The sequence below is a fragment of the Suillus discolor genome (genome assembly GCF_016758755.1).
Source record: "Suillus discolor strain FC423 chromosome Unknown F5147scaffold_26, whole genome shotgun sequence".
NCBI lineage: Eukaryota > Fungi > Basidiomycota > Agaricomycetes > Boletales > Suillaceae > Suillus > Suillus discolor.
The window spans coordinates 418,010-436,045 of record NW_024541273.1 but is presented as its reverse complement, the minus strand read 5'-3'; the positions used below and the strand labels follow the sequence as shown (position 1 = coordinate 436,045).

Below are 18,036 nucleotides of genomic sequence, written 5' to 3'. Positions count from 1 at the left end.
ATACTTTAACATACCCACCATATTTACTCCCAGAATCCTTACTATTTTATCAGAAGCTCTTTGGATACTTCGCGCACCTTTGGACCTTCGTTTCTTGACTTTGGACTACCTTCACTCGCATCAGGCAAGTACTTCAGCACTTCAGACACATCCTCAGAACATCAGATGCACCTTGAGTGACTTTTCTAACTCTCATCTTTGATTTTAACAAGACATCCCTTGCATTTTATATCAAGAAATAGTTCTTCAGATAGTCTCTTTGGGTCAAATCACACTCACACTCATACCTTTGAGTTCTAAGGTAACAACTTTTGTAGTGCCTATATAGGATCAACTCTTTACATTGTGTATGGAACTGGACAATGCATGCTGCCCTTCTATCCTGGGGCTTCAAACAGCTTGAATGTGAGCACTGCATATACTTTTGTTGTGATCAATTTGGCACAATTATCACTGCCATTCATGTTGATGACTTCTTCAATGTAGGTAGCACAAAGCAGGCACTTGCCTATTTCAAGACTTAATTGGGAAATCTCTGATCTTAGTAATGTGCACTTCTGTGTAGGTATCACTATTTAATGTGATAGGACCAAGTGCACCATTGCCCTTTCCCAAACTGCATTCATTGACCAAGTCCTCACTTAATTTGGCTTGCAGGATGCATACCCAGTCTCCATCCCTATGGAACCAAGACTTCACATTTCGTACAAAGAGCACCCCCCCACAACAGATAATGATTGCAAATGCCTCATTAAAACACCATACTGCTTACTTTTCAGTAAACTCATGTATACTGCTATTGATACTTGCCCTGACATCATATTTACAGTCCAAGAGCTATATAAGTTTCTCAATAACTATGGCAATATTCATTGGGAGGCTGCCAAACATGTGGTCCACTACCTGAAGGGTACTTGTGAGCTGAAACTCATCCTCAGTGGCTCACACCCTACCTGCCTGGTTGGCTACACTGATAGTGATTTCACTAACTACATAGATACATGATGATCCATTGGCAATTACTGTTTCAACCTCAACTCTGGGTCTATATCCTGGTGCACTCACCAACAGAAAACTGTCCCCCTATCAATAAATGAAGCTGAATTCATTGCTGCTTGTGAAGCCACCCAGGAAGCTGTCTTGCTATGTACCCTGCTTAGACATATGCACAGATTTTAAAAACCCATGCAGGTGACAGGTGTAGGTACCTCTCAGGTACGGGTGTGGTTTGAGATTGAAAACACTAGTTATTTTCTCTCAACTATCTACATTTAAAATATCAGTATTTATATTATAGTACAATAATAAAAGATAGCTGGTCTGTCATACTAAGTAATGTGGTCTATGGTTCATATTACAAAACATTACATAATTGAGAGGTTCTGGTCAAGTTGCGCTTGCCGGTACTAAGTACATTCATAATCCAACAACGGGTGCAGGTCTGTATTTTGGATACCTGGACCCTCACCCACACCCATGCTCAGGTTTATCCGTGCAGATCCCTAGCCTTGCTTCTCAGCCTTGACTTCAGACAAGACAGTTCTTTTCATCTGAATTGTGATAACAGTGGGAGCATCATCCTTTCAGAAGACCCTTTATTTCACACCAGGATGAAACATATTGATATCAAATATCACTATATCCATGAGCATGTGCACAAGAAACAACTTTGCCTACACTACATCCAATCAAAAAGCAACACTGCCAATATCTTAACAAAAGCCTTACTGAAGAAAAATTTCCTGCATCTTAGGAGCACTCTTAGGCTCTACTAAATGATTCCAGGCAAGGAGGAGATGTTATGCAGCTAGCATTGAGGAGGAGTGTTGGAGCTAATACCAATACCAACTGTGGACATTGAATGTTGGAATGCCAACATTTGAGGACCTCTTTCTTCGAAAGCAGCCTTAAACCCTTGAGATGGTTCCAAGCGAATAAGTGTGAGTTGCTATCTGTAGGATTGACATGAAAATGGTTCATTAAGGCAGCCTTCGGGTCAGATGGTCCTTCCTGCTCGGCCCAGAATGTATCTTCCCCCAAGATGGGGGAGGTTTTTGTGCTTGGGATGTGAAACTTTGTTACCAAAAGGCCATGCTGGTCTGTTGCTTCTGAAACTCCTTTTCTCATGATATGCTTCGCCAGGTCGTAGCTTTTTACAAGCAAACTGCACAACAGGGAAGGTTCCCAGAGACAGGACTTGCATGAGTGGTGCGCACCTTCTTATTGTTCTCATAGACCTCCTCCGGCTGCTGCAGGGCTCTCTTCTGACCTGAGGCTTGGTATGCTGCTGGCGATGTTGTAGAGTGCACAATGCTCTGGCTGTTTGCTATGAAGGTTGCTGTTGCTTGCTGTGATAGCGTAGATGGGGAGGTAGGTGCGTGTGTGGCATTTTAAGAGACAGTGGTAGTAATGGACGCATGTTTTGTAACACAGTTAGGCACGTGATTGGCCAGGCGCACATTTATCGGTCGTGATGACCAGTGCAAAGGGAAAGGACATGCATTCAAAACACGGGTGTGGTTTTTGTCAGCGCATGACTGGCCAACAAAAGTGAAAGATTGTGCATAGTGAAAGTAAAAATAAAAAGGTTTTTGAGAAAAGAAGACAGTACTGAGATGAGAGTGGTTTCAAGATGGAGAAGTGTTGTGATACTGACCTGAATAACTTTCGCCACCTGCTTCTCTAGATGGTCGTTGAATAGCTCCTCTCTCGCTTCTACTAAAAGGTCTTGATTGATCTCTTCCAGACTCCACCCTTGTGACATGCCTACTGTGAGATGCCATCGGCAACATTGTTGTGCTTGGTAGAGTAGGAGAGCTCACTGCTTGAGCTGGTCAGGTACATGACACCAATGATGGTTCTGTAGCGCAGACCAGAATTGGATATGCATGAGCACCTGGTTGTCTGGCCAGTCTTGAGTCTTCATCATGGTGATCATGTGCAGCGCTGCCTCGTTAAATTCCTCCCAAGTGAGGTTTTCGTCTTTGATGATGGCCAAAGCTTTTGGGTCTTTAACCGCTGCAGCTGGTACCCATGCATGGATGCTGTTGGCTTCTGGAAGCAGGACTAGTGTGTCTGGCTCCACGACTAGAACTGCAGCTTTGGCGTCATCTAAGCCCTTGTTGGTAAAATAGTGCAAGTCACAGAAATGTCCCACTTTCAATTTTCTAATTGCATATGCAGCTGGGATGATACTAGGATCGGAAGGGACCTTTCCGTGTCGAATATGTACATACTTGTTCTTGTTTTCTCCCGCTCCTCTAACTGGGCAGCTTCTTCTTCATGAAGTAGCTGTTGGCGTTGTTCTTCCTCTTCTTGTTGCCATATGTTATTGAGTCTTTGCTGATTGAGTGCCCAGTGCTCTTTGGCTGTGTTGTTGGCTATGGTCCATAGCGACGTCAAAGAGCAGATTGCTTGTTTGTTCATAAACCCATCTGTGATGAGTTGCTGACGTGCATCTTGTTGAGTTCAACATTGTCATCGCTCCACTCTGTCGTCATTATTCTGAATGTTTTCCTTTTTCATCTTTGATATTCTGGACTCAATACCATGATATATAATCCATAGCTTCACATGATTCATACCTCAGCGGTTCTATTATTATGATGCTGAGGTATGTATCTTCTACTTGCACACTGTCTATTTCTCACTCTGTTTCACGTATAGACTTGTTTACTAGCCTTACCCTTCTACACATCTCAATGCTCATTGGTGCCGAAGTCTGGTCTGACTGCATCATTAGGGTCCTCTTGTAACATTTAAGTTGAGAGACGACGTAAAAGAGTGAGAGACTAGTAGCTAGGACTCCAGGCCATATAGTGATATTGATGTATCAATAACCTATAATGTATAGTGTTGCTTTAATACATTACTTCCACCAGTCAATAGCTTGCTAGGATGGCACAGTAGTGATAAATCAGTAGGTGGATCCTTAGGTCTGGGCAGTTCCTGGCCTTCTCTAATGGGTGCCTTGCTTCTTTTGCTGACATATCAATGGTGGCCTGGCTGAGATCTAGATATCTATTCCTGGTACCCTTTGAATTACAGCCGACACCTTCTCGAACATCACATGAGGTGCAAGTTCAAAATCTCACCAAGTCCAGCATGTCAATATAAGTAACTTAGATGTACCTCAGAATATGGAGTACCGATGGCAGTTGTGGGCTTGGAATTCTACGAAGTACACACGTTCACCCACTCCGACATTTGAAACAGTCGAGAAAATTTAAAATTAATAATGTTGGCCAAGAAACAACTTAATTGCAGTAAGGAGAACATGACTAGTGAAACTTAAGTAGAAATATGTAGTACTAATTACATTCAACATTCATCAGGGTCACCTCCTTCCTGCTTTGCGTGAACTTGTGTTGGTGGCACCAATATTATTGGCCTCTTCAACTCATTTAGATTGGAAACACTATCATTTCCTGCAGTCAGAATTTTCCTCTTCAGTACCATTTATTGCTGAAATGGAGATTTTTTTTGTGCGTTTTGAACCTCATTGACACTGAGGGGCAATGGATGTTGTGGCAGAGTGCTGTAGGGCATCAGTGTGCGATACTGAGGCAGTGTCAGCAAGAAGCAATGCCAGCGAGGAGTTACTACCAGCATCTAGGCCATCATCATGAGTGAAGTCATATATGTTTGAGGGTGATGTGAAGAACCGGTGAAGACGCGGAGACGTGACTCCAGATACAGATGGTGGTGCCTCAGGAGGCAGCAGGTCTATGTCTCAACTATGGAGGAGTTCTATGAGAGACAATGACTGCCCAGCGTCAGCCGCCAGTGTTGACTGACCATTGTTGGTAGCAGGAATTTGCCACTGTGGTGGCATAGGTAGGATAGGGAGTTGCAGATTAAAATTATCCATGTTGTCTTCCAAGGGAGGGAGTTCAAGAGCCTCATCTGCAAAATGCTGCAGATGGGGACTAGAGAAAAAGTCGGTGGTGTCGAGCATGGCACTGATGTCATGAGAAGCAGGATTGTTGGAATTCTGACCATTGTCTGTGGAGGGAGTCGCAACTGGGGAAGGAGATAGAGTGGTGTCGACGTTAACGGGGCCTTTAGAAGAGGTAAGAGCAGCTGATATATCAGCTGATGTGGGACTTAAAGTTGTGTCTTCCAGAGAGGTTGTAGTACTTGGTGTACTCAACACAGCGGCCTCTGCTGTGGTCAATGAACAGTAGTTAGCATATTTTGTTGAATTTTCCAGTAAGACTCAGATGAACTTACAGAATACTCAGTGAACAAATTCCGAATACGGTAACATGACATTTGTTGTGAACTGCAGGTAGGCCTGGCTATACCTTTTTCCCAGCTTTGTCGTGCCAACATGAAAACTGCTGATGTCCAGTGTCCCACCAGCCACAGCATCAGGACCATCCATCAAAACCAAGAATGTCCAACCTGTCATCAGATGGAGCTCCTTGAAAAACTGGGTAAGAACTGCTCTGATTTTGGATATGTAGCTTGATCGAAATTAACGTGGTGCATTAAGACAAAGCACATGTCGATGACTCACACTGCGTTATCTAGGGATGCGCTGTTCTTTTTGATCTCGTCCATTTCAACACGCTTCTTCTCCTTCATCACCTCTATTGCAGCCCAAATCTCTTCCTTAACATCCTTGGACTCCCCTTCAAATGCCAGTTTTGTCTGCTCTTTAATGATAGACAGGTTCATCTTCTTCGCTGGCTTTGCATTAGGGTCACTCTTGAGGGCGTCTTGCTGGCATTTGACAGCATCTTTGACCTTATCTTGGTAGTGAAGGTGCACATACATCTCCCAGCCTTGCAGAGAGCGGGATGGCTTTTCTTTGGAGGCCTTCGTGATCGATTGTGGCATTGTGAGTAGCATTAGCTCTCCTTCCTGCCTTTGAACTGTTGAGGTCATTGCGCATCTTTTCCATTAGCCGCTGATGAACTGCCAATTAGTGAATGCATGCGTGGTGAGGTTATTTATTCATACCTGTCGCCATACCTTCCACACCTCAGCCTCTACATTTTTTTGTTCCACAGTTAAATATACGTCTAGTGGGATATCTGGAAAATTGGCAGCCCGGTCTTTGAAGAAAGGATTCCAGAAGGAGTCGTAGTCTCTGTCTGCCTTGCAATCCAGGAATTTGGCATCATATGATTGGATGAACAACAGTTGTTCAGGAGAATATTGACTCCGGGGAGCCATCTGTTTCTCTCGAAGTGACAATGTAATTGAATTTTTTTTTGATGATTTAGAAATGAATGTGATTTCAACAAATGAATGATCTGTTACCGTCAACTTGTACCAAGATCTGCACAGACCAGGTCTCAATTTTCTTGCTGGAAAAGGATGCAGCGCAAATACATTTTTTTTCAAGGTCACAGCTCAATATACTAGTACACAGAGGCCACAGTTCTAAATACTCAGTAGCGAGAGGTATTGTATGCAAAGCCTATTATCAGTCCCACAGCGACCCAAACGTTCCGGGAGGGTATATTACACAAAGTCCGTCATCAGTCCCGCAACAACCTGAGCATCCATACATCTTACGAGCATGTTTTGGTGACAGCCATGCCCATGTCATCCATGACTTTAACTCCTACAGAATTCAGACATTGTCAGATCACCCCCAGGAAACAATGTGGTATAACTGACTCATTTACATGCTTCTTCAGCTGAATGTAACTCGTGTTCTTGGTCTTCGGTGAGTGCATACCCAGCCAGATCAGGCCATAGTACATCACGCTCAGGCCATTGCTGCAGCCAGTCGCTATACAACTTCACAAAGAACTCTTTGTGTTCGCTAAATGGTGCTCAATTGTGTTCAGTCATCCATGACATCAACCACACATGCTGATCTTGTGTAGGTTGCCATCTCAGCATCTGGGAACACCTATCATATCAGAAAGAATGGCCCAACAATGAAGATTACTTACGACAATATTAATGAAAGAGGTTATGGTGAGTGATCAAATTTTTTTTGGTTCGTGTTGTGAGCTAACATTGTTGGGTGAAATTAAGTCACACTTCACAGGTGGTTGCCTGGTTGTTTGGCATTCAACCTGCATGGACCAACTTGAGTCAGCCCGACAAGGACAGTCATATGCTAGGTCTTCTTGCCAAGAAAGGACATTGTGCATGATTACATTTCATAGGTAGACACAATGAAACACTGCTACTACTAGTGTATGTCTGCCTGGCAGACACTATCAGTATACTGGTGATATATCTCCCCTTTTTCATATGCCTTGTCCAAGGCATCAGAACCAATCCTAACATATGCAATGACATCTTGTAATGAGACTCTGACCTTTCACAGATGCATCAGCACTGCACGCTCAAGCCCCTGTGCTTCTTCCTCTAAGTCCTTGATTGTGTCAAGTACTGTTCAAATATTCCCAAACACATTCTGCACTTCCAAGTCCTCGCACTCAATGAGTGCAACACACAAACCCTCTACAAAGTCACGAGATGAGTATCCAATGACCGCAAAAAGCTTTTCATCAATTTTTCTTGACTGGACGTGTCTGGTGATGGTAAGTAATGAATGAAATATTGATATCTAGACATAGTACATTTGTTGACACCTTTCTTGGTATCTGGCTCGTATTTTTTCACGGTTCCTATAGACAGCCGTAGTTAGGTGGATATGTAGCTAACCACGATGATAATATACCTTTCATTATAGACTCATCTATAATTGCGAGCAGCCTGAGCTTTTTATTCACAGGAGTTGTGCAATCGAGGGCAGCCCATGAGAGAGTCTTGGTACGAGGGAGATTTACACACAATGTGAGTACAAATTCTTGCATGGGTATTTGGTCACGTCTGAGGGAGATTTACTTCACATAGTTGATATGGATTTGCCACCCAGAGATGCCATGCCACTGTATACCTACCTAACACTCATCCAATGGTGTGTAACTTATAAATTTTCACTGAACACTGATAATATACAACAAGTACAAGTATTTTATTTGAACAGCTCAACCTCTGGAACGGCCAAGATGTCGAGCGCGAACCAAATGGTGAGGAAATCATTGTACCAAAACCATGTCTTAACCATGGTAGTGTCTATTTTCATCCGATTGATTGACTTGGGAGGATCTTCATCCGCTCTGTTACTGTTTTCCTGCAATTTTGCTATCGGCATCATGTCTCGCCTGTTACGATGACCGTCAGGTCATCGTAGGAACTTGGATAGGTCTTCTTAGCGACAGCTCGAATGAGCCCACTGAGGCTAAGGGTGTTCAGCGACTTAACGGAATGTCAAGGGTTCCTCCTGTAATCGCGGTAAGAGCAGTGTCTCGTCGAGATACAGGGCTAGCGGATACGGCTAAGCGTGGGGAGCGACTTAGAAGTGCGGTCTAGACAGCTAAGCTGGGAGGCTTAGTTGAACAGGTTTCAAGGGAAAACCAAGTAGATTAAAGTAAGGTCTAAGTACAATAATCTGTCTACTTATATACAGTCTGTACATAAGGGTTCAAGCTCAGTCTGTATCTATAGTATATCTGTGGATCTATGTCTATCAGAGATAAGAGTACATGAGGTCAGTCATGAGTACAGATAAGATACATGAGGCATAGCCTCTAATCAAGCATGAGGCGCCAAGGGCGCTCCGGATCTTCATGAGGCTTCATGAGGCGGCAACAATCAACATGTGCTGATCTAGGGTGACCATGAGGCGTACAGCCTCCATGGGTCAGGTACAAGGCCTTCTAGGCCAGGGGCAGTGTCACAGCGGTCCAGACCGCTGTCATTCTAAGTTCTAGCGGTGTACCGCTGCGTCAGGAGTCTAGCAGAGCAGGGGCTCTTGTAGATGTTGCAGATGACTGTAACATCGCCCTTCCAAGGTGGCTAAGCTCAGGATTGAGCATTTCAGGCATGGAACTCTAAGTACCAGTACTCCTGCAGCCCCACTTTAATGTTTATGGGAATACACTCTCTCTTTGGATGGTCACATGAGTCTGTGCACTGAGTATATCCCACTCCATCAATCCACCTCTGAACAGGAGATTCAGCCTACTATCAACACCACTACTGCTGATCCCCAGGACTTCCTATTGAATGACTACTGGAATGAGGTACCTATTGATACCAGTAGAGAGAGCAAGTGTGAATTGCTGCATGAGAAGCAAAAATGAACAGCAGCCATACATTTTTGTACCTTGTGACTGTGTTGACCATGTTGAATAGTTTGATAGGATACACCTATTCTAGTATGGATTCCTGAGCGCGAGGCATTTCTTGATGAAATGCTTTGTCTCGAGGGGTGGGGCTTTGATGCACAATGAAGTAATTGTCACTGCAGAAGTGTCAACTTGTCATTTTGGTGCAGGGAATGTTTTGGAATGGAGATGCATTGCAAAGACTGTCTTCTTGAGTATCACCATCACCTCCCATTACACATCATGGAGGTGAGCATTTTGCTGAACTTTGACTGCATAGTAATTAACATGTGTATAGATGTGGAATAGCTCATTTTTTGAACAGGTATCTCTGAAAACACTTGGCTTGCGCATCCAACTGGGCCACAATCTACGTGATCGCTATCTAAATCCACGACCATCTTCTGGCGATGACTTTGTTGTGATAGATGTTAATGGTATTCACGAAGTCGCACTAGATTTTTGTGAGTGCCCCACTGCACAAATTCGGTATAAGCAACTTCTCCAGGCTCATTGGTATCCAGAAACCACTACCAATCCATGCACCACTGCAACTTTTGGTGTCCTAGAACATTATCATCTGCTTTCATTTGAGTCAAAAGTGTCTGCATATGAATTTTACCACAGCTTAGCATGGTGCAGCAACAATACAGGCCTAATACCAATCAGGGTGAGTGATCCCACTCAAATACACATTATCAGCTGCACTGGAACATTTCTCATAGGATCGTTATGCACCGTTCATGTGCATGATTCACGAATGGAGGCACTTGCGGCAACTTCGGCGTGCAGGGAGGGGGCATGATCCCAGTGGTATCAATGCCACACAAAAGGGCGAGCTCGCTGTATTGTGTCCTGCATGTCCGCAGCCTGGGAGAAACTTACCAGAAGGATGGGAGAATGCTGGACCAGACTCAAGGTGAGGACTTGAATGAATGTTACAACCTGATGATGAGAGGTTAAGTATGTTCTACAGGTGGTGTTATGCACTTTTCATTGCCATGGATGCAAACTTCCAGCTCAAAAGGAAAGCCGTTTCAAGTGACCAAGTGGACCCTGGCTTGAATGCTGGCTGGGCTTACTTTGTTGAAGAAAGGCAATATAAATCACACTTGAATGATTGCATGATTCAGCGGCAAGAGGTGAGCCTTTCTCTTAAGACTTGCCTGAATCTGAAAGGTGATGCAATGCCTCATGCAGCACAGTAGCTGTGTCAGTCACAATGCCATCAATATGGCAGACACGAAGTCTTTGCATGGTTTAGCTGCTACTGGGGTAGGGACTGTGGACTGCACCTGACATGATATGAAGTGTCTGAACGATGTGGGTGACCTCCAGAAGGGGGAGAGGTACATTTTCCGTGGACCTAGTGACATCTACATCAAACTGACCCATCATTTACTAGGTATATCAACATGGATTACCTTGTCTTATCTACCTTGGCGAGTTCATCGGTACCAGTACTCAATGTGTCTTATGACATTGCATGTCAGTGGTCTAAGAATTTCTGGGCCTGAATGGAGACAATGCCGACACACCTCCACCTCCCCCATGAAAACCTCGACATTCATTATTTTGTCCCAAAGTTCCATATTGGTGCACACATCAAAGAGTGTCAAATCGCATTCTCTTGGAACTTTGGCAAATTTGTCGGACGGACAGATGGTGAAGCACCAGAACAAGGCTGGGCGAACATAAACCAAGTCGCTTCAAGCACAAAGGAGATGGGCCCTGGCACACAGCGCGATACATTGGACAATTATTTTGGTGATTGGAATTGGAAGAAGATTACTGTGCTTGGTATGTAAATTTCAGCTCTTTTCCACTACAAAATCTCATAGGTTTGTTTATCTAGGACGAACTCTCAAACATAAAATGGTGGATGCTGTCAAGTGGAAGAGCAAACATTGTCGTGCTCTAGATAAGCTCAAGGCAACGATTCATCCATGTTTGGTTGTGCAATGGAAGGGCGAATTTGAGACATGGGAGGAAGATAACACAAAGCCCAATCCTTTTCAAAGTCACATTGTTCATGAGTATTCTAATTCCCTCCCCTTGATCACAACTCTAATTTCCTTTAGCAATCACACTGGCAGCTGTGTGTTTACAGCTAGCTGACTTGGAAGCTTCCAAGTTGCAGGTGGGGATCAACCATTCGCTCCATTGCAACATATCACCCAGTATTCTTATCAGCACGGGATTAGATTTAGAAGAACAGCAGTACATGATATCAACACAATTTATTGGCAAATTTTCACTCGCATACAAACAGACAATGTCTTCGCTGTGACACTGCCAACCTTTCCCTGCACCCCACTGACAAGCAAAAAGAGACGCTAACACACCACACCAACACATTACAACGCAAGATAGACACTTGGGCTCGTGTCCAGGAGTTATACATGCCCATTGTACCTACACTTTGTTCATCAGCGACGAATCCTGCTGCACAAGATGCCCTAAAGCCGCAGGATTTCCCTCTTTACCTGCCATCTGCACTTGATAATGCCCTTGAATGTGATCAACAGCTCTGTGAGTATGAGTGGGAAATGCACTATGCCCAAGCTCTGGATGCCCTAAATGAGGTCAGATCCCATCTACACCTGCGCTCACACATGTACAAGTTCAAGGAGAAAAATTTACGAGGCCAGGCTGCTTCCACACGCGCTCAGGCCCTCATCGCACACGTTGAGGCACGAAAGGATGCTAGTGTTAGCAAGTACCGACGTGCTTGTGCTGCACTCATTGCACTCAACCGTAAACTGGAGAAAGTTGGCTGGGAATTCACAATCCGCCCACTCCAAAATGAGGATATTCGACCCATGGGCGATTTTGCTGGTGGCCATTCACAAGGAACGGGGATGCTATCATGGATCTGGGTAGCTCATCGAGCTGATAATAGTTGCACCGAGAATGACAGAGTTCAAGACTGTGAGTAGTGTATTACATTTACTTGGGTAGGGACTCACTGGACTTCTCTATTGCAGGTGTCCATATTGAGTGGTGCAAGGCCAGAGCATGCGCATCTTGTTGGTCAGAAGAAGTCAAATTGTTGCTCGAAGAGATGCGAAGAGTACTTGCATACCTAGAATGGGAGATAGGCATGGCAGTGCCGTGCAACACTACACCAACTTATGAAGCGCCAAGAACAAGAAGGACTTGCAGCCTACACATTTTGCCAAGCAGGTTTGCATGCTGATATGAGATTATCTTTCCAAGGTATGTGGAATGATGTGCCAATACTTGTAGCATCGACGTTAGATGCTGTGGATGATACTATTAGCAAAGGCAACGATGAAACGGACGAGGCTCCTTCCCTCCATGCTCCACCTAGTACACACAATTGTTAGACTTGTCACCAGTAGTACACTGCTGAATGATGTGATCTGTTGATGCCAGTACACTGAGATTCCATCCCAATTTCACAAACGATGTATCTAAGGTATGACGAATGAGAGTTCTATTCTTGTTGTACCAGATCTCATTTTTCGATCTCGTGAACATAGATTCCATTGTACAAACATAGATCTAGGGAATGACAAAAGGCTGCAATCTATAAATGTATGTATCAATAGGCTGTAATGTATAATGGATTGATGTATTACAGGGTACTCTATACCAGTGGAAATAATGTATCGAAGGTTGACTATGATGAGAGATTATGATACATCACAGTCCCAGTGTCATATACCAGATTCTACACCTCACTTCCACTATGATATCTTGTCCAAATACTCATATATCCGGACATATCCATATGATCCTCACCCAATCCAGTTCACACATCCAATCCATACTCCATCCAATCCTCATCCAATCCTCATCCATGTCCTATCCAAACCCCTGGCTTTCAGACCTTCGGATCTCGTCCATGGTCATATCCGAAACTATTCCTGCGCACCTGCGCGTTACCCCATTTGGGATATACCTGTGTTTCTGGCTCTCGGATATCTCTGCTTCCATCTTGATAATGTATTCTGTACAAGTTTCATCTCCAAGTTCATTTCCTTATGATCTGTTTCACTTACTAATACATTTCCACATGCTCGTACATAGCCTTACCTCTCTGCTTACTGATCTGCACAGACTTGCCTCTAGTATATAAACTCCTGTAGAAACTCCTGTACTTCCTTAGTCTGAATATCATATTAGTCCTTGCACTAGATCTCACTCTAAGTCTTCATACAAGTTCTTTCCTCCTGAATATCCACCTTAGGCATAGGGAGGAATTCCCTAGGCCAGAGCTCTGCTCCTCCGCTCCTCTGCTCATCTGATCCTCCAGATCTTTCCCGTGGTCCTCCAGACCTATTCTGCTTCGGACTTTGTCCTTGCAGCCTTTCATCTGGTTGCTTCTACTCAGGACGTGTCCTGAGTAGCCATTATACATATCCGTATCAGGATGAAACCTCCATGGTAATTTCTGGAAGTTCCTCTGGAAGTTACTTACACCCGTCTGGAAAGTCTTTCCAAAGTTTCCCACACTCCTTCGGAAGTCCTTCGGACTTCCTTAGACTTTCTCTGGACACAATTCTGAAATTAAGGGTACATACTCAGGTAAGGGGCACAGCACACAAGCTGAAGCCAAGCCCCTTGGAATCAGTCCTACCCTTTGTGCACAGTCTTAACACCCAGGTACTGGTGAGGACTCAGTGAAAAAAGGACTACTATGAGGTGGGCAGAAGCAAAAGGCACTGTGCCACCTCACTTAGTTTGCACGTAGACTATATTCTATGCTAGCCTCATGCCCCAGCTAGCTTAGAAAGCCATCTAACTGTTTTGTCTAGGTCTTAAAGAGGCCACCCCTGGCATGGTTTTGCGACCCCCAAAACTCGACCCCTTGCAAAGCTCACCGAGCCTGCGGCTCTGCCATGATCATATTTTCAGACTGCCAAAATGTGATCTAGCCTGTGTGACCTATGTCGGAGGTCGAATCACGATCACACACTTTCGACCGAAAAACCTCATTCATAAACTCCAGGAATTCTGTGCACCTCTAACTCGTTAGCCTAGCACCTGTCACTTTTTCCTGATGGCCCAACAACAGCTTAGACTCGTTGCAACACAACAGGGAAAATGTCTGAATGAAAATGAAAAGTAAAAGTTTCATTGAATTATCATACATTCGAGTGCGAACACGTCTGAAGTTCAACATGTGTCAATCGAGAGAATGGCGTGGTTCCGGACTCAGATGACTCGTGAACCTGATTGGTGCTGCAAAACTGTAGGTGCATCCGAGTGACGAGGATCGTATGCATAACGATTTGAAATGATCCGAACATATTTGAAGAGGTGTACTGCGTAAAATATCATCAGGACCCTCAGCCAATATTGAGTTGAATTCAGATTGTGCGCACCGACAAGGATTCGATAACTACAATGTTGACCACCGATAGTGCTAGGATTGAATGATTAATTCCTTTTTGACAGCCATAAAAGTACTACTTGCCTATCCCAGTTCCGAAGTAAAAAATGTTATGTTGTACAAGGATTTCAAGCAGCAGACACCCTCTTTCGCGATATGCCCAATATACACGAATCATGGTGAGTGCCATGATCTCTGAGGCAAAAAGTGAGCACTCGACTACATTGTATAGCTTCGTGATCTCACCAAGCTCGAACGCTACCAGGAGTGTCCAAGGATATGCAGACATCGTGTCGCGAGATAGTGAGTAACAACCGCCACCTATGTCTGATAGTTGGACTGTCGTTGACCCACACTGAGTGATTTACATGCGGTTCTTGAAGACACTCACGTTCCAAGCGTTTGGAAATCGTCATTGTGATTATCACGTCCAAGATCGCAAGGCACTGAAGTGAGGTGTGTCAGAGTACGGAATGCGGGAACGCAACTGTATGCGCACAAGTACCGTTGACAACATGATACCCAGAATGAATTTCTTGTTTCCCCATAATGCATAGGTGCGAAGGACGAAGATACCTGGAGATCCTGTGAGTGTTCTGCGTGAATACACTATAATACTCGTAATACCTTCTGCACCAGCTATGCACAATGCAGCAGCAACTGAAGAAAGAACTTGGAGCGGAACCAATTGCATTATTACAATACTTACGAAACCATATTGAATGTAGAAGTTTGCAAGTCTACATCGGCGAATCCTCAGGACGGTGATATTATTTCCGACAGATGCTCACCACAATGTTTTCATTTGGGAGATAGTTCACTTCCGTATCCTGGTTAGCTGCAAGTTGACAATAGAGCATACTATTTGGACTCACTGCATAAGTGTATACAGAGCACGAAGGCTGGCATGTATCTCGTCATGACATAAAGAATACTTCCTGCCTTCCACGGTGGCGAATGAATCGAAGATATCTATACATGACAGTTAGCCTAACCTATCGATTGACAGGCTATATCTCGCAAAGATGAAATTACCTCCCGGTCTAAGGTCAGGAAACAATCGTAGGCCTATGACTAGATGTTTGCGGATGACGACTGAGCAAATGAGAGTGCGCACCCAAAAAACCACTAGTGACACTAGTACGAACCCCGTTAGCTATGAAAGACTATTATAGTCGAAATGATAGCACCGAAAAAATACTGTCAGTGCCAGGATTATAGATGAGTGAAGCGAAAACGTCAACAAATATCAATCACTTACATCCTGGTACTGGATGCTGGTTGATAGGTCAATGGAGGTTTGTAAATCCATGCTTCAGAAAGAGGATAGAGGTGCTAGTATCGCCGGGCATGGTAGGCAGCATATATAGCAGAATATTCCGATCCGTCGTGACTCATCAGGTTGCAACGGCACCATGATAAAGTAACATGTCAATCAAGCCAAGCAAGGGTCAAAAGTCTTTGACTACTTAAATGCACCTTGTTTTTGAATTTTGTAAGCAGGATAGAACAGTATCACACGCGCCACGGGCCTTATACTCAGGGCCGTCGGCACATCGCGTGACGATACCGTACCAATGGCAGTCCACTTATGAAACTTTGAAAGTTTTGTCAATGTAAAGTTTGTGTAAAGTAATCGTCAAATTCAATCATCTGTGGCAGCTCGCTACACCCTGTGCACACTAACTTGACAGCCTCAGTACCTGGTAAGGAGGCTTTAGACCTGCTAAGATATGCTCGTGTATGCGCGAGTTCTGAACAATCGTGCATATGACAAAAGTATTTTGAGGGACAACAAATCTAAAACGAATCAATCTACGAGCTCTCAACAAATGCCTTGCCTTTCTCAACGTTCTTCTTGAGTTCAGGCAAGCAGGCCTCCATCAGCTTCTCTTCTTCAGCGGAAAGAGGCCCGAGAGGGTAAATTTTCTCGACGCCATTGACCTGCGGAGTATTGAGCATGAATGAAGAGGATCTCTTGTTCCGTTACTTACACCAAGTTCTACATTGGACGAGAAGAAGTCAATACCCTGGTCCTTGTAAAGAGGGCTCTCGACGAAGGTAGGTGTGATGACACCTTTCTCGCCATTTAAACCTCGTAACAGAGAGTTGGTGAATTTGGCACCAGCATATGCCATCGAAAGGGTGGCGCTACCAGCACCGTCTTTAGCCTTCACAACCTCGTCACCACCGAACTGTATGCGGTGGACAAGAGCCTTGTAAATGTCGCCTGTGATAGCTTTTCCGTGTGCATTCTGTGAGAGCAAAGGCACAATGGTCGCGCCACTGTGACCACCCACAACAGTTATGGGAGTATCTGCGGGTTTAACCCCTGCAATACCAGCGGTGAAGCGAGCAGCACGAACAACATCAAGGGTCGTTACACCAAATAAGCGAGCGGGGTTGTAAACGCCAGCTTTCTGAAGGGTAGAGGCAACAATGGGAACGGTGGAATTGACAGGATTTGAAATGACGAGAATATGGGCAGTAGGGGCGACGCGACCAATTGCTGCTGCTAGGTCGCGAACAATGGAAGCGTTGGTCTTCCGAAATAGAATTAGCAGCGCCTAATGTAATGGAAGGCATGAATAACTGACATTAAATAGATCATCGCGGGTCATCTATAAAGGTGTTAGAGCAGAGCAACAGATGGATTGTAGGACTTACACCAGGCTGAAAGGCAGGGTCAGGACTGTGCAAGGGCATGAGTATAGGGAGAGGAAACACACCTTTCTCGGGACACCAGCAGGGATAACAACAACTTGGGCGCCGTCAAGGGCTTCGTCAAGCTTGTCTGCAGGGTAACCATTGACCTTGGAAGCTGATTGAACTAACCCATGATTAATGTATGTAGCAAGTAACGACGTACCTCACTGTGAGCGTCAACATGGCTTACATCAGCTGCAACACCGGGTGCGCCACGGATATCATAGAGACTGAGAGAGGTGACGAGAGGGTCAGTCTTGAGAAGGAGTGACAATGGTTGTCCAATGCCTCCACCAGCGCCAAGGACGGCAACTTTCGTCTGTCTTGCAACGGACGAAGAGAAGGCACGGGAGTTTGCGGATAAAGCACGGACTGCAGAGTGGGCAAGCATGATGCACGTCGTGGTTGTCGAGCAGGACGTTGAGGCAAGATGGAAGAACGTTGTGTGGTAAATTTATGCGGAAATACCGTGAGATGCCGAGCGGTTCGGAGTGGCTCGGACACGAGCGGCGAATCTACCGAGATTCGGGAGAATAACATTTACTGCTTTCACAGGCGGCTACATATATTTCCACTGGACTAAGCTATAGCACTACGACAGAGCTCAACAATTATACATTTATATACCTACTAACTAGTCGTAGCAGGGACAATCATTTCGCTAGTGCCTCTATCTCCTTCTCCGTACCCAGGACCTCATTGAGTATGTGTTGCGGGATACTCCGCGCAATGTGTTAGTATGTGAATAACGGACTGTTGCGTAATATGTACATATGTGCTCTTGGATTTGACTTGGCTGTCCACAGTAGCAGACTGCAGTAG

General features: G+C 44.7%; 5 protein-coding genes across 5 annotated transcripts; 1 reads left to right on the top strand and 4 right to left on the bottom strand.

Moving 5' to 3' along the window:
* Positions 1-2,766: 2,766 nt before the first annotated feature.
* Positions 2,767-3,500, bottom strand: F5147DRAFT_773523 (uncharacterized protein; the record flags this gene model as incomplete). Its single annotated transcript, XM_041441470.1, has 4 exons — positions 2,767-2,821; positions 2,874-3,183; positions 3,237-3,380; positions 3,431-3,500. 4 exons carry the CDS (start codon positions 3,498-3,500, stop codon positions 2,767-2,769), a joined length of 579 nt encoding a protein of 192 aa, XP_041293094.1.
* A 998-nt stretch (positions 3,501-4,498) lies between these two features.
* On the bottom strand, positions 4,499-5,892 carry F5147DRAFT_652711 (uncharacterized protein; the record flags this gene model as incomplete). Its single annotated transcript, XM_041433660.1, has 4 exons — positions 4,499-4,725; positions 4,798-4,928; positions 5,307-5,468; positions 5,522-5,892. The coding sequence occupies 4 exons, from the start codon at positions 5,890-5,892 to the stop codon at positions 4,499-4,501; spliced, it is 891 nt and encodes a 296-aa protein (XP_041293093.1).
* A 2,257-nt stretch (positions 5,893-8,149) lies between these two features.
* Positions 8,150-12,496, top strand: F5147DRAFT_745699 (uncharacterized protein; the record flags this gene model as incomplete). Its single annotated transcript, XM_041439771.1, has 14 exons — positions 8,150-8,160; positions 9,317-9,395; positions 9,445-9,816; positions 9,872-10,065; positions 10,123-10,288; positions 10,347-10,430; positions 10,458-10,495; positions 10,552-10,615; positions 10,670-10,946; positions 11,002-11,166; positions 11,228-11,366; positions 11,419-12,077; positions 12,134-12,219; positions 12,248-12,496. The coding sequence occupies 14 exons, from the start codon at positions 8,150-8,152 to the stop codon at positions 12,494-12,496; spliced, it is 2,583 nt and encodes an 860-aa protein (XP_041293092.1).
* A 1,711-nt stretch (positions 12,497-14,207) lies between these two features.
* Positions 14,208-16,004, bottom strand: F5147DRAFT_836964 (uncharacterized protein). Its single transcript, XM_041444033.1, has 14 exons — positions 15,770-16,004; positions 15,699-15,708; positions 15,626-15,645; positions 15,544-15,576; positions 15,384-15,480; positions 15,300-15,328; positions 15,218-15,248; positions 15,136-15,168; positions 15,008-15,084; positions 14,900-14,954; positions 14,755-14,847; positions 14,593-14,703; positions 14,501-14,541; positions 14,208-14,440 (listed from the first exon to the last, which is right to left on the bottom strand). Exons 1-14 carry the CDS (start codon positions 15,818-15,820, stop codon positions 14,261-14,263), a joined length of 861 nt encoding a protein of 286 aa, XP_041293091.1. The 5' UTR covers positions 15,821-16,004; the 3' UTR covers positions 14,208-14,260.
* Positions 16,005-16,097: 93 nt separating this feature from the next.
* Positions 16,098-17,723, bottom strand: F5147DRAFT_694611 (malate dehydrogenase). Its single transcript, XM_041437319.1, has 6 exons — positions 17,378-17,723; positions 17,238-17,321; positions 17,176-17,181; positions 17,106-17,129; positions 16,503-17,051; positions 16,098-16,452 (listed from the first exon to the last, which is right to left on the bottom strand). Exons 1-6 carry the CDS (start codon positions 17,603-17,605, stop codon positions 16,324-16,326), a joined length of 1,020 nt encoding a protein of 339 aa, XP_041293090.1. The 5' UTR covers positions 17,606-17,723; the 3' UTR covers positions 16,098-16,323.
* Positions 17,724-18,036: the final 313 nt, after the last annotated feature.

What these genes read in the sequence shown, in the direction of transcription:
- F5147DRAFT_836964 (XM_041444033.1), bottom strand. Translation starts at nt 15,820, where the DNA reads ATGGATTTACAAACCTCCATTGACCTATCAACCAGCATCCAGTACCAG. An exon ending in TGTCACTAGTGGTTTTTTGG is followed by an intron (nt 15,577 to 15,625) that starts GTGCGCACTCTC and finishes ATCTAGTCATAG; the next exon opens with GCCTACGATTGTTTCCTGAC. An exon ending in CCTGGTAGCGTTCGAGCTTG is followed by an intron (nt 14,704 to 14,754) that starts GTGAGATCACGA and finishes TTTTTGCCTCAG; the next exon opens with AGATCATGGCACTCACCATG.
- F5147DRAFT_694611 (XM_041437319.1), bottom strand. Translation starts at nt 17,605, where the DNA reads ATGCTTGCCCACTCTGCAGTCCGTGCTTTATCCGCAAACTCCCGTGCC. An exon ending in CCCGCGATGATCTATTTAAT is followed by an intron (nt 17,052 to 17,105) that starts GTCAGTTATTCA and finishes CTATTTCGGAAG; the next exon opens with ACCAACGCTTCCATTGTTCG. An exon ending in CGTCCAATGTAGAACTTGGT is followed by an intron (nt 16,453 to 16,502) that starts GTAAGTAACGGA and finishes AATACTCCGCAG; the next exon opens with GTCAATGGCGTCGAGAAAAT.